Source organism: Protopterus annectens, chromosome 12.part0 (genome assembly GCF_019279795.1).
Source record: "Protopterus annectens isolate FY-2018-M chromosome 12.part0, PAN1.0, whole genome shotgun sequence".
Lineage (NCBI taxonomy): Eukaryota > Metazoa > Chordata > Ceratodontiformes > Protopteridae > Protopterus > Protopterus annectens.
The window spans coordinates 995165108-995178769 of record NC_056746.1 but is presented as its reverse complement, the minus strand read 5'-3'; the positions used below and the strand labels follow the sequence as shown (position 1 = coordinate 995178769).

Sequence of the window (13662 nt, the reverse complement as noted above, 5' to 3'; positions counted from 1 at the left end):
GGTAGTCCGCTGTCCTCGGTCGGCCCGAATATCAAAGTATTAGGCTGACGTCGGTCATGGCGCTTAAGACTGACATCAGGACGTCAGGGTACAAATGCGCATGACCGACGTCATATCCTCAGTCTTTTCTTGCCCCAGATGTCAGAAGACCCTAAACAGAAAGGTCAAAACCAAAAGACAGCCAAAAACAACCAACCACCCTTGTACTAACCCAATGTACAATATATACAATATTCACAAAATGTACAACCCACACCACACAACCACCTCTAACTACAGAGGGGAAGGAGGGAGGGTAAATTGGACTGCAGCAATGTGGATCTTCGAACATCTACATTTATGGTAGGTACAAAACTATACTATGTTCTTCATCTCACATTGCTGCAGTCCTTACACTTGGGTAGAATCCCAAAGCAGAGATAAGGGAGGATGGCAAACCTATAAAGCAGTAGGAGCTGCCAAAATGCCCTGTAAAATTGCAGTGGCAAAACCAGCCCTCGATTTAGAGTAAAGTGGAAGGTGATAATGCTTAGAGAAAGTATGCACTGAACTCCAAGTAGCTGCCTCCAAAATATCTTTAGTTGCCACCCCCCTTAAAAAAGCTGTAGAAGTGGCAGTAGCCCTAGTGGAATGAGGCCTAATCCCAGCTGGAATCGCCTTACCATGATGGGAATAACAGAAAGCAATACAAAACCCAATCCACTTAGAAATAGTTTGTTTTGACACAGGCTTGCCCTGAGAACCCAAAGCAAAAGAAACAAACAACTGCTGAGACTGCCTGAACCCTTTAGTTCTGCTCAAATAATATCGCAACTGCCTGTGTATATCCAAAGTGTGCAAAATCTTCTCCCCTTTATTTTGGGGGTTTGCATAAAAAGTAGGCAAATGAATAGCTTGGTTTAAAGCCACACTAGAAACCACTTTAGGCATAAAGGAAGGATTAGTACGCAAAGATACCCTATCCTTATGGAAAATTAAGAAAGGCTCAACTGCCATAAGGGCCTGTAATTCAGAAACCCTTCTCGCAGAGGTAATGGCTAACAAAAAAGCAGTCTTCCATGATAAATATTTCAAGTCAGCAGTAGCTGCAGGCTCAAAAGGTTGTAGAGTGAGTTTCTCCAACACAAAATTGAGATCCCAAGCAGGAGTAGGAGCTCTCCGTGGGGGTCTTATATTCTTTGCCCCTCTAAGGAATTGCTTAAACAAAGGATGAGAAAACAATGGCGGGTCACAGTCATAGTGAGCAGAAATTGCTGCAGCATGAACCTTAATAGAAGAGAAGGACAAACCTTTGTCCAGTAACTCAGTAAGATATCGAAGAGCCACACTTAAATTAGGCTTAGAAACATCAAGTGCCTTTGCTGCATTCCAAAATAAAAATCTCTTCCATTTATCTGCGTACACTTTCCTTGTACTAGGCCTTCTGGCTTCCAAAATAACATTCAAAACTTGCTGTGGAAGCTGAGACCCTCCAGGGTTTAAAACAGAATATGCCAGGCTGTCAGGTGAAGAGAGTGAAGTTTGACATTGAGTAAATGACTGTTCTCCTGAGACAGCAGGTGTGGAATCGAAGGCAAAGGCCATGGAGGCTCCCGTACCAGACTTCTCAGTAGTGGGTACCAGTGCTGTCGAGGCCAATCTGGAGCTATTAAAATCATCTTTGGCTTGTCCTGTCTGACCTTCAGAAGTACCTTTGGGAAGAGAGGCAGAGGTGGAAAGGCATACACATGAAGATTGCTCCAATTGAAAGAAAGAGCATCCACTTTCCAAGCTGTGGGATGAAACCTTTTTGTGCAAAACTTTGGCAGCTGGTATTTTAGTGGAGAAGCGAACAGATCTATGTCTGGAGTTCCCCATGACACTGTCAATTTCTGAAATACATGAGGATCCAATTTCCACTCGTGGGGATCCATAATTTGTCTGCTCAACACATCTGCTAAGGAGTTCTGTGCTCCCGGCAGAAACCTTGCCTGAAGACGTAGCTGTAAACTGAGAGCAGTCTCCCACAAAATCATTGCTTGTCTGCATAGAGGATAAGAATGTGTTCCCCCTTGCTTGTTGATGTACCACATGACAGTTGTGTTGTCTGTTAGAATCAACACCTGCCCTGGAAGAAGTAAATCCTTGAAAGCTATTAATGCAAATTGGACTGCTAACATCTCCTTCAAGTTGATATGTAGATGTAGAAGTCTGGCAGGCCACGTGTCTTGTATCCACTTTCCATTTAGATGAGCTCCCCAAGCTTTGTCTGAGGCATCTGTCATTAGAATCTGACTCGCCTCTGGCCGGGTCACAGAGAGTCCCTTGTTTAGGTGACATTCCTGAGCCCACCACAAAAATTCCTTTTGAATGCAAGGTATTATCTGAATGACAGTGTCCATATCTTGGCAGTGCTGTGTCCATACATTTTGAGATACCATTGTAGCTTCCTCATATGCAGTTTGGCATTGGGAAGCACCAGAATACAAGATGCCATGAACCCCAAGGCTTGAAGGACTGTCCTTGCAGTCAGCCTGGACTGATGAGACAATTGATGGAAGTAAAGAGAAAGATTCTTTTGATTGTCCGGGGTCAAAAAGGCCATCTGGGATGCTGTATTCAGTCTCACACCCAGAAAGCACATGTCCTGAGAGGGTACTAGACTGGACTTTATTTCGTTCACAGAATACCCCAGGCATCTTAGCACTGCTATCACATAGTGTAAATGATGAAGAAGTTCGTCCTTTCCTTGAGCCAGAATCAGGCAATCGTCCAAATAAGGATAGATCTGTATACCTTTTAGCCTGAAGAAAGCTATCACTGGAGCCAGAACCTTCGTGAACACTCTGGGCGCAGTAGATAAGCCAAAGGGCAATGCAGAGAACTGATAATGAGAAGTCCCAGCCCGAAAACGCAGATACTTCCTGCAACTTAGCCTGATAGGAACATGAAGGTAAGCCTCCTTGAGATCCAGAGTCACCATCCAGTGATCTTTGCCCAGCAGAGGTAAAAGCTGTTGTAACGTCAACATTTTGAACTTGGGAATGTCCAGATAAGTGTTGAGGATAGATAAATCCAAAATTGGTCTCCACGTGTTCCCCTTCTTTGGTACTAGGAACAGGCGAGAATAAAATCCTAGGCCCACTTCTGGCAGAGGGACCGGTTGCACAGCCCCTATTTGGAGCAGCAGAGAAATTTGTTTGTGAGCCTCTAGTCTTTGCTGAGGAGGAACGTCCGGCATGCCTTTGAAAGGAGGCAAGGTATGGAAATAAAACCTGTAACCTTGGTGTATGATATCCAATACCCATCCGTCTTGGGTAATCAAATTCCAATTTTCCTTGAAAAGTGCCAACCTTCCTCCCAAAGGTGCTGCCAGGCAAGAAGGATCTGGCAGCTGAAAAGGTAGGTCATTGGGCCTGTTTACGAAAGGACTGGCCCCTGCCCTCACCTGAAGATTGTGCAGGAGAACTCCCTGTTCTAGGTCTGAAGGAGCTCTGAGCTCTGCCCCTACCACGTCTAGATCTACCCCTAGACTGTGAATCATAAGAAGGGTACGTCCACCCCTTAGCAGGCCAATTCCTACTAAACTTCGGAGGCTGGACTTGCAAAAAATCTTTAACAGTCTGCATAGACTTAGCCTTGTCTTCCATTTTCTTTAAGACTGACTCCACAGGTGAACCAAACAACACATCAGACTGTAAAGGAGCATCCAAAATCCTAGCCTTAACATGTTCAGACAAATTCTGATCCCTCAGCCAGGCGTGCCTGCGAAGAACTGACCCAGTGGCAGCCACCCTAGACGAGGCCTGTACAGCATCAAAACCACATTGTAAAAAATGCTTACCCACCTGTTCAGAGACATGTACCAAATCTTGTAGTTCCTTACACTCAATGCCTTCCGCCAGAGCATCAACCTTAGATTTCAGTTGAGAAAGAAGATAGTTTTGAAATTTCAACATGTGAAACTGGCAATTCAAAGCCCTCATAGCTAAGGTGGAAGAAGTATAGACTTTCTTTCCCCATCTATCCAAAGCTCTGGCCTCTTTATCTGGAGGAACCGGATTTTTTACAACAGAGGCCTTGACACCCTTAGGTCCCTGACTAACAGTTTCTGGGTCCGCCCTAGGACTCTTATAAAGGTATTTATGAGCCTCGGGCACCCTATAATACCTATCCGGTTTAACAGGAGCAGGAGGCAAAGAATCAGGATTAAGTGAAGCCTCCGCAAACACATCCTCCACAACATCCAGAACAGGAGGTATAGCCAAAGGCCTATGCTGGGGTAAAAGCAGAAATTCCCTAAGCCTTTTCCTGGAATCAGAGAAGTCCTGACCTTCCCACTTAAAATGTTCCCTCATGGAATGAAGAGTCTCTGAAAAAGAAAAATCCTCTGGAGGAGAAGCAGAAGGAGTGGAATCATCCGCATCAGAATCAGAATAAGGAGAGTACTCCTGCGAGTCTTCAGCCGAAGACTCTGAAACATCTGAAGCCTGCTCAAAACTCCCCAACTCTGGTTCCACCCTAGGCCTCTTATCTGGAGGGGGCAAAGAACCTCTAATCAAAGTAATTAAATCTTCTGCCATTTTAAGCATGTGCTTCTTGGGCACAGATCCTGAAGAACTAGGAGTGACCCCAACAGAAGCTAAACCTGGCCTGCCCCTGGGAGAAGCCTTAGAAACAGAAGGAGAGGGCCTAACCACCCTAGGAAGGGAGGGGAGTACAGTAACCTGAGAAGCCCCTTCAGCCTGACCTGCCTCCTGAGAGGCCACATCCTGCAATAACAAAGTCTCCCCCTGGGACTCCAAAGAAGCCATCCAGCGGAACCACCGGTTCCACTGACGCCTCTACAGAACCGGCGTCCGGGACGGACGACTCTTCTAGCCTGGGCTTAGCTGCCTTGTCCTTGTGCTTCTTTGAAGAAGCGGGCGTCGGAGCATCCGACGGCATCTTATAATTGCACCGCTTCCCAAAGACCAACCTGGCACAATCTAACCTTCGCTTAATAGTGCGCTTATTGAACCTAGCACAAAAGCGACACCCAACAACGTCATGCTCAGGCCCCAAACAAGGAATACACAAAGTATGATAATCTCTATGCGGTATCTGTTTCCCACAAGAAATACAGTTATTCACTTTTTCTGACATCCGGTAAACCACTGAGGCAAGAAAAAACTAAAATATTCCCCAACGGGGTACTTAGCCAACTTTGACTCGGTCTGAAACTCCGAATTCGAAAAATTTCAGAACGCCGAACGGCACTTGCAACGCTGCTTCTGCATCGGACCATGCAGCAAAAAAGACTGAGGATATGACGTCGGTCATGCGCATTTGTACCCTGATGTCCTGATGTCAGTCTTAAGCGCCATGACCGACGTCAGCCTAATACTTTGATATCCGGGCCGACCGAGGACAGCGGACTACCCAAGTGTAAGGACTGCAGCAATGTGAGATGAAGAACATCACAGGCACTGGACCAGAGGTGAATTTCCGATTACTGATCCATTTGTCCAAGTTGCGCTTAAATAAGGATAGGGAGGAACTCTGCTTCAAATGAATGGGGAGCTGTTCCAGGGAGTGGGAATTCTCTGAGAAACATGTCTGTCTCTCCAACATGTCATATTTGTATCACAAGAAAAATGTGTGTCTTTTAATGTAGCAGTTCAGATGTTGTTTGTTTTGTGGATGTACAAAAGGGTCATTAAAACAAGAACCAGGACATCTTGTACGCCAAGCAAAGATCACCTCTCAGAAGTCTGTAAGATACTGAGTAAAGAGACAGCACTTTAAGGTGATCAATGTAGGACATTGTGTTTAGTCCCTGTATTCTTTTTGTAAGGAACCTTTGTGGATGTTTCAGTTGCTGTATGTGTCTGGTCAAGTGCATACAAAAGGGGGTATTGTACTTTACGACAGGCCTTATGAGGGCCAAGTACAGTGGTATGATGACTTCTCTGGACCTATATGTCATACCCTTCCTTATAAATTGAGCAGCATAGAAGGATTTTCTTACTACCTTGGATACATGCTGGTTGAAGGCTAGGTTATTGTCTACATGAGTTCCCAGATCCCTGACTAATGAGTCAAATTTAAGGGCATTTTATTGATGATGTAGTTACCCGGGACGGCCGACTTCCCAACAGGTACTATAATGCATTTCTTGGTACTGAGTTTTAAGCCATGGCTTTGGCACCACATGTTTGCCTTCTTTGCATAGAAGGATTTGCTTACTACCTTGGATACATGCTGGTTAAAGGCTAGGTTACTGTCTACATGAGTTCCCAGATCCCTGAGTCAAATTTAAGGGCATTTTATTGATGACGTAGTTACCCAGGGTGGCCGACTTCCCAACAGGTACTGTAATGCATTTCTTGGTACTGAGTTTTAAGCCATGGCTTTGGCACCACATGTTTGCCTGTGTTAGATCTTCCTTGAGGGTGCTGTCATCTTGGGAGGATTCAGTGACTGCTCCCAGTCTGCAATCATCTGCAAACTTGGTTAGCCAAAGGCATTTGACTTCGGCTTTGACATCTGAGAAGTACATGCCAAAGAGGTGTAGGTCTAGCACAGAGCCCTGAGGAACTCCACTGGTGACTGGGCTCTTTGAGAAGGTGACCTCACCAATTCTAACCTCCTGGGTCCTATCAGTGAAATATCCAGCATGTTATAAAGTGGCACATACCTATTTCATAAGTTTGTTGACAATGCCTGAGGGGGGTATTGTATCAAATGATTTAGTCAGATCTAGAGAGACAGTATGCACAGTTTTCCCAACATCCATTGCCTTTGTGACTTTTTCAAAGAAGTCCACTAGATTCAGTAGTTATGACCTTCCTTTGACAAAGCCAAACTGGGCGGGATCTGGTGTCTTGTATGTCCTTGTTTATAATTTCCATGATAATTCTTTCCATGGCTTTGCAAGTAAGAATAGTCAGACTAATGGATCTATAGTTTCCAGGATCTGTTGAATGTCCTCCCTTATGATTGGGGATGACTGTCTAAGTCTTCCATTCACAAAGTCAGTTTTAAGACTATACTTAAATAATGACTCTAGGAGTCCTGATAACTCATTTGTAAGACTGTTCAGGAGGCATCCTGAGATGTTAATGGGGCCCATTGAGGTCATGTTCTTGGCTTTAGCAAGATGAGCCAGTACATACTCGCTAGTTATAGTTAGATGGGTTATGTTTGAAGGTATTTTTAAGAGGATGGTTGGGGGGGGGGGTAAAGCTGCAACTGAATTTGTCCACTAACAGGTAGGTTCACTATATCTCCAGGCTTGGTGATTGTGTCACCATTAACCATCAGTTCAGCACACTGCTGTGTGCTGTCCCTGAGGTTTCTGACAAAGCTGAAGAAGACCTTATTGTTATCTTTCACCAGGGAGGCTATATTAACCTCAAAATTGGCTTTGCTTGAGCTAATCAACCTAGTTGGCTATTTAGTTTGATAAGAGAATTTTTATCTTTATGAGAATTACCCTTCCTGATTTTTGCCATTTCTTTTCCTTTTGTTGTATTTCCTGAGTAATTTGGTATGCCACCGGGGCAGTTTGTTTCTGGGCTAATCCTAACCCTTGGCTTACATCTGATAGGGGCAGCAGCCTCTATGCAGCCATTGACATGGTTGTACAGATTTTCTGAGAGCAATTCAGCATAAGCTGCTGTGGTCTCTGGGTTTGGAGAGGCATTGAAGTTTAACAAACCATCACTTAGGAAAAGGAAATTTGCCCTGGAATAGTTTCTGTTACTGATTTTAATGGGATTGTGGAGTTGATTTTGATTTCGAGGGAGACAGCATTATGGCCAGAACTTACCAGGGAAGACAAGACATTGGAGGGGATGCAGCATTCTCCCATATTTGAGAGCATGAGGTCCAGTATGTTGGAGCCTCTAGTGGGCATGTTCACTATTTGGCCAAAGGTGTTTCTATTTACAATGTCAGGAAATCTCTGTGCCTGTAGATATGAGACCATGTAGGATTCCTAGTCTATAGAGGGGTAATTAAAGTCTCCCTTGAGTAAGGTGTTAGGTTTGATGGTAAGTGTCTCCAGTAGATCCAAGTATGTATTGTGAGCTTCTGGGACATGGATTGTGACCTATAGCTGGCTAGGATATGGTATGGGATATTGTCCATAGTGAACTGCATGTGGAGAAACCCCAGCACAACGTTCTGTTTGACCGCCCCTGAGATATGTTTTTTACTGATGTATATTGAAACACCTCCACCTTTAGCCCTTATCTGTGCAGCTTCTGGTCTAAAAGTGTGGAAGGCACCAAAACCTTGCACTGCTGGGGTACTATCTGCCACTTTAAACTATGTCTTGGTAACTGCAGAGATCTCTATATTCCTGAGTATGAATAGGGATTGGGGGAAGTTAAGTTCCTTATTTAGGCTCCTTGCATTACAGGAAACACCTTATGGTTCAGTTGAGTTGATTTTGTTATGTTGGGAGTTTGTTAATTTGGCATTGCCTAAAAAAAGCACTTTGGGGGGTGCATAAAGTTTTAGCTAGTATTCAAAAAAACTAGAGGGGAAAGGTGCAGACCATCCTTGGCAAAGTACTGTGGTCTGTTAGGTCTGTTAACAATTTCCTCCCAAGCTGACAAATATTAGAGTCCCTTGCACCAGAAAGACAGCCAGTTGTTGAAATCAATCATTTGTTGCTCATATTGTGCCATCATCCTTGGTGATGCTAATATGCTGTTCAATGCTAGGCTTATAATAGCCTGAGACACATATTCTGAGAGCTCCACGATGTCTTTTTTCATATAGTCCAGGAGGGTACATCTTGGGTCATTTACACCTACATGGTCCATGACAGAATCATACTGATACCTGTGGTGTATTTATATGAGTGCTTGCATGCGTACTTCGGCAGATCTTGGCTCCAGATAAGGAACCAGTAGTGTGCAGCCTGGTTAGAGGGGTATCAGTATATCTTACAATAGAGTACCTTTGACAAGGGTCCTGGGACGTGTACTTGCTTCCCTTGGGGGCTTAGTGTTTGGGGTCCACTGAGAGTGATAGTATGTGTGGCATTAGGTGTTCCTTTTTATGAGTGCCTTTGGACTTGCTGAGGCATAGTTCTGATAAGTGGCGGTCTAGGCAATCTTTGTTGTTTAGAAGATTGTTGGTGTCTTCTGATGACTAGAGTAAGAAGGAGCACTTGGGCCAAATGGGGATACGGCTTGATTATCATTGATCATGTGGTAGGAAGGTGGAAAAACTCATATATAGTGTATTCCAGAACTGCAGTGTCAGTGACAGAGTAAGTTACTGCCTAAGGAATCGCAGGATTACAACAAAAGGTAACTGTGCTTAAACCAGGCACTAAATGTATGTTGTCAAATGTGAATTAACTGCTGAAAGGGATGACTAATTTTACATATTAAGTGAACTTTGTGATTACCAAATTTGCATGTTCTACAATGCATTTTACATGGAACCCTGGCATGATTTTAGTGACAAATTAGTAAAAAAATTAGGAAGGCTAATAAGTTTCTTATCTGTGATGCTCCCGGAGGAGAATATGACAGCATACATATTAGTTCTAGAAAATCTGACTGCATGCCACTGTTATAAGAAAACTAAAGCTGTTTTTTTTTAAAAAAAAATGAGATTAACTTTCTCTTGGATTTCCAAATTCAGTCTAACATTAAAATCTGCTAAGGGTACCACAGAGTCATGTACGCAGTCTATGAAAATTATTGGTTAGGCTGGCATAATGGTTACGGTGCCTGCCTTACAAACACAAGGTGCAGGGTTTGATTCTCACATGGGGTAATTTGCTAGGCTTAGAATAGCCCACAAGGGCACTTAACTGAGTAGTAATCTATGAACCTATAGATTCATTTTATACAAATTGCAGATTGTTAGACTGTGAATCACAAAACATCATTACAGATTTTATTTGTGGCACATTTTCTTTTTTATTTACAATTACAGTATTTAAGACTAGACCATGAATGCATTGTAGAATCAAAGCTGTTATTTTTGTGAAATCCACCACAGTTGTTTGACCTACTCTTCACTGTTCTGTATCTTAGTAAAATCTAACCATTAATCTGCATTTTTATGCAATTTTACAATTATTTTGGCATAAGAAACAAGTCTTACAACTCAGAAAACTGCATGTTTCTCATCACTGAGAAAAAAAAAAGTTGATACTGTGTTTATTATCTCAGTCATACAGCTACACAACGTATGTTCCATATCCAGTTCATGCTGACAAGAGTTGTTGTTAAATGTCTCCTATTTTCCAGGTTTAGCAGGCAGTGTATTGTAGACAAAGATAAAAGAAACCAGTGTCGGTACTGCAGATTAAAGAAATGTTTTAGAGCGGGCATGAAAAAAGAAGGTAAGAAGTTAAATTTCCTTAGCCACATCCGTTTGGCTATTTTGATTTCCACTTTGATGTTATTTAGCCTTTGTCTGCATATAAAATACTAAGTATGTTTAAAATATTAAGAGCAGAGAATATGAAAAGCTCCTGTAAATGACACAGCATAGTGATAAGGTAAGGGCACATTCCGCTGATATATTCTATTGCAGATTTTGGATAACTGAAATGCTGCCAAATATTATATGTAAATGTCATAACTGTTAACAGTAAATATTTCTGAAAACAGAATGTCAACAAAATATGTTAGGCATGCATCTACATGCCTTTCTGTCTGTCTCTCTGTATCTCTCTGTCTTTTTGTCTAGGCTTCTTCTGTTATTTGTTTGGTTATATGTTTCTTACTTTAGAACCACCGTGAATGGATCAGGTCATGTTTGATCTGGCAGATGTGCCAAAACAAATCATTCTCTGAATTCTGGAAACAGCATGTTTAGATTTCAGAGCTTCTAAATTCAAATGTTATTGTGTATTTCAAAAGATTTGATTATTATGAAGTTTTACCGTGGGCATGAGCTGACTACTTTGACTTTGAAGTAATTATCCCCTTAGCATCTCTTCTGACATTCACATTCTTTAAAAAATTAAATGTAGTTTATTTACTATACTTGAGAAACTTGTCAGGTCCAATTGGGCAGGGCAGTTTTATAGATTATACGTAGAAAGAAAATGCCCATTACAATGTAGGTGAAAGACAGAACCCCATTCATTTAACAACATTCAGAACAGAGTTCAAAATACAAAAACACAACAACACAACCACTAGTAAAAGGACATTTATCTATGAAAACTGGGGTTCCAGATGTTACCAGAGGAGCAAAGCTGTAGAACAGTTACACTTAGATAAGTCTAATACAGTGAAGCATAGTGAAGAACGGGCTATGCTGTCTGAAGATAGGAGATGTTAAAATGGATTGCTTGGGGGATTTTGATTGCAAGGAATCTTATACCCTAACACATTATATAAAATAGGAAAGATAATTACTTTGTTATGATAAACAAGTATGGCTGCCTTTAGTACAGCCAGAAATAAAATGTTCCATTCATTTGATCAACAAACTAGATTGTAAAAACCAATATGGCTGACTATTCAGTTTGTCCAGCCATTCTGACTGAGATCGCAGTGCAGTGGGATCAGAGAATGTGCCTTTTTCCTAGTGCAGTGTGATCTCAGAGTTGGTATATATAATTAGCAGGTGGCAGCAAGGATGCAGGGGGGCTTGCCCCCTGCAAAAATTGCTTTTGTTGTCTGCAGGTGCTGTTGAGCTTCCTTTAGTTGATCAACAAACTAAATTGTTGACCAAATGATCTCAGACATATGGGTTTCGACACTGTGGTTCATCGTTCAAATGAACTAGATCCAAACTAATATACTATAGTCGATTAGTACGGCACAGTGGTTAGTGTTGCTGCCTTGTAGTATTAGGTTACCTAATCTGGTTCTTTGCTTTGGATGCCTTCTGCATGACATGCGTACATCTTACCTGAGTAATGTACATTTTTGGGTACTCTGGTTACCTACTGTCTTCCGAAGACATATCATAAGGGAACTGATGATCCTCTAAAGTGTCTGTAGGTGTGCACACTGTGTGACACTGAGTGCATGTATGCATCCTGTGATGGACCAGTGCCCTGATCAGGATGACTTTCTGTGCCTTATGCCCACTGACCGTCAGGATAGGCTCTGTCTCCTTCCCCTAATACACTAGATTAAGTTGGCAACTGGAGAATGAATGAATAAACAAATACAATGAGAAGAGAATGAACATACAAAGTATCCTTTTAACAAGCATAGAGAATGATACTTTATATCAACTGAGACTAACAAAATTTAAGAAGCTGGGAACCAATGTAGTAATTAGAAGCTAATCCCAAGTTAATTACACACAGGAACCAAATCATGTTGTGTATTACTCATATCAAAGAGTATCACTTAAGATGGAAATATATGAAAAAACATAGACTTTGTTTCATAAATGTTTATGCAAAGTCTATAGGCCAAAAACTAATACTGCAGAGTGTTGAAACTGGCCATCATTAGCAACATGCACCTCTGAGAAATGGGATAACCAACAAAGTCAGCAGGAGCTCCTGCATAAATGTTAACCTAGTATATTAGCAAACCGTTTAATGCCAATCCCTATCCCTATCCTAGTGTTGTCCCTTCCTTATGTGCCATCATTCATTCCTTTTTCATTGTCCAACTGTCCTCATCACTATCCGTCCAGCTTCTGTATGTATATGCCCATCCACAGCCCTCACAGTCCTCTGTATGTGTAGCATCTTTGTTTGTCACACTCTGTGTTTTATGTTTGTCCATATGCATCTCCCACATGCCCTTCATACTCTACCTCATGTGTAACCTATCTTCACTCTATCCTCCACCATTCATTTTTGCTTCACTCAAAAAAAAGAAAAAAATACCCTGCCTTCTTTCCCACCTTTCACACCTTATGGTCAGCACTGTGTGTTCCTTTCTAATTGATGTTTCCCCCTTTGCTACTTTCCTGTACAGTTGGACTTTTGATATACAGACTCAAAGAGGTCTATCTGATGGCCACTGTGCCATTCTGCTACCTTTGTTGTCCCAGACAAGCGTAACATATAACCATGCAGTGCAGCACTGCATGCATGAGTGTCTGTCTAATAACACACCTGATTAGCTGTGCAGCTTATTGCAAAATAGCCCCTCATACAATAGCACTATGCACCTGCGCAAAGTTTAGCTATCAATCACAGCTATTATCAGGCTTCACTCCTAGAAAACAGATATTTTCAAAACTGTTTAAAATGCTCATAATTTAAGAAACAGGAATAAAAACAAGCAAACATATCAAACAAATAACAAAAAAGGCTTACAAGCTGGTGTTGAATGTACTGCACAATTTGTGCCCAGTTTATGCTCAAAAATACTTTTGGTTATGGCTAATTTATTTATTTTGTTTTCTTTTAGCCTAACAAATATTCATACCATAAGTCCCATAAGGGTGTCTTATGTGATTTATAATCTCCTAGTAGGGGCCTTCTGAATTTGACTTTTCTCTGTCATCCAGTCAGCTTCTTCTCTAATAGAAGGTTGTCCAGACATGAAAGCAGAAATGGCAAATAAACAAACAACAAAAAGGGAAAAGAAAAACAGACTTTAATACATGGGATATAATATGCACTGAAATGGACTGAACTTTTCTTTGCTTTGCCACTCCCTTTAACTCTCACTTTATCAATGCCATTCTAAACCTATTCAAAGACTTCTCTCCAAGAATTAACCCAAACTGGAATAATCT

General features: G+C 41.9%; 1 protein-coding gene across 2 annotated transcripts in view; it reads left to right on the top strand.

Annotated features, from left to right (window-relative positions):
- The window catches only part of HNF4A (hepatocyte nuclear factor 4 alpha), a 217765-nt gene that overhangs the window by 46158 nt on the left and 157945 nt on the right, over positions 1 to 13662 (top strand). For both annotated transcript variants that reach the window (XM_044090021.1, XM_044090020.1), the window contains exon 3: positions 10242 to 10336. In XM_044090021.1, coding sequence (XP_043945956.1) covers positions 10242 to 10336 — 95 coding nt within the window. The remainder of the gene's footprint in view (positions 1 to 10241; positions 10337 to 13662) is intronic.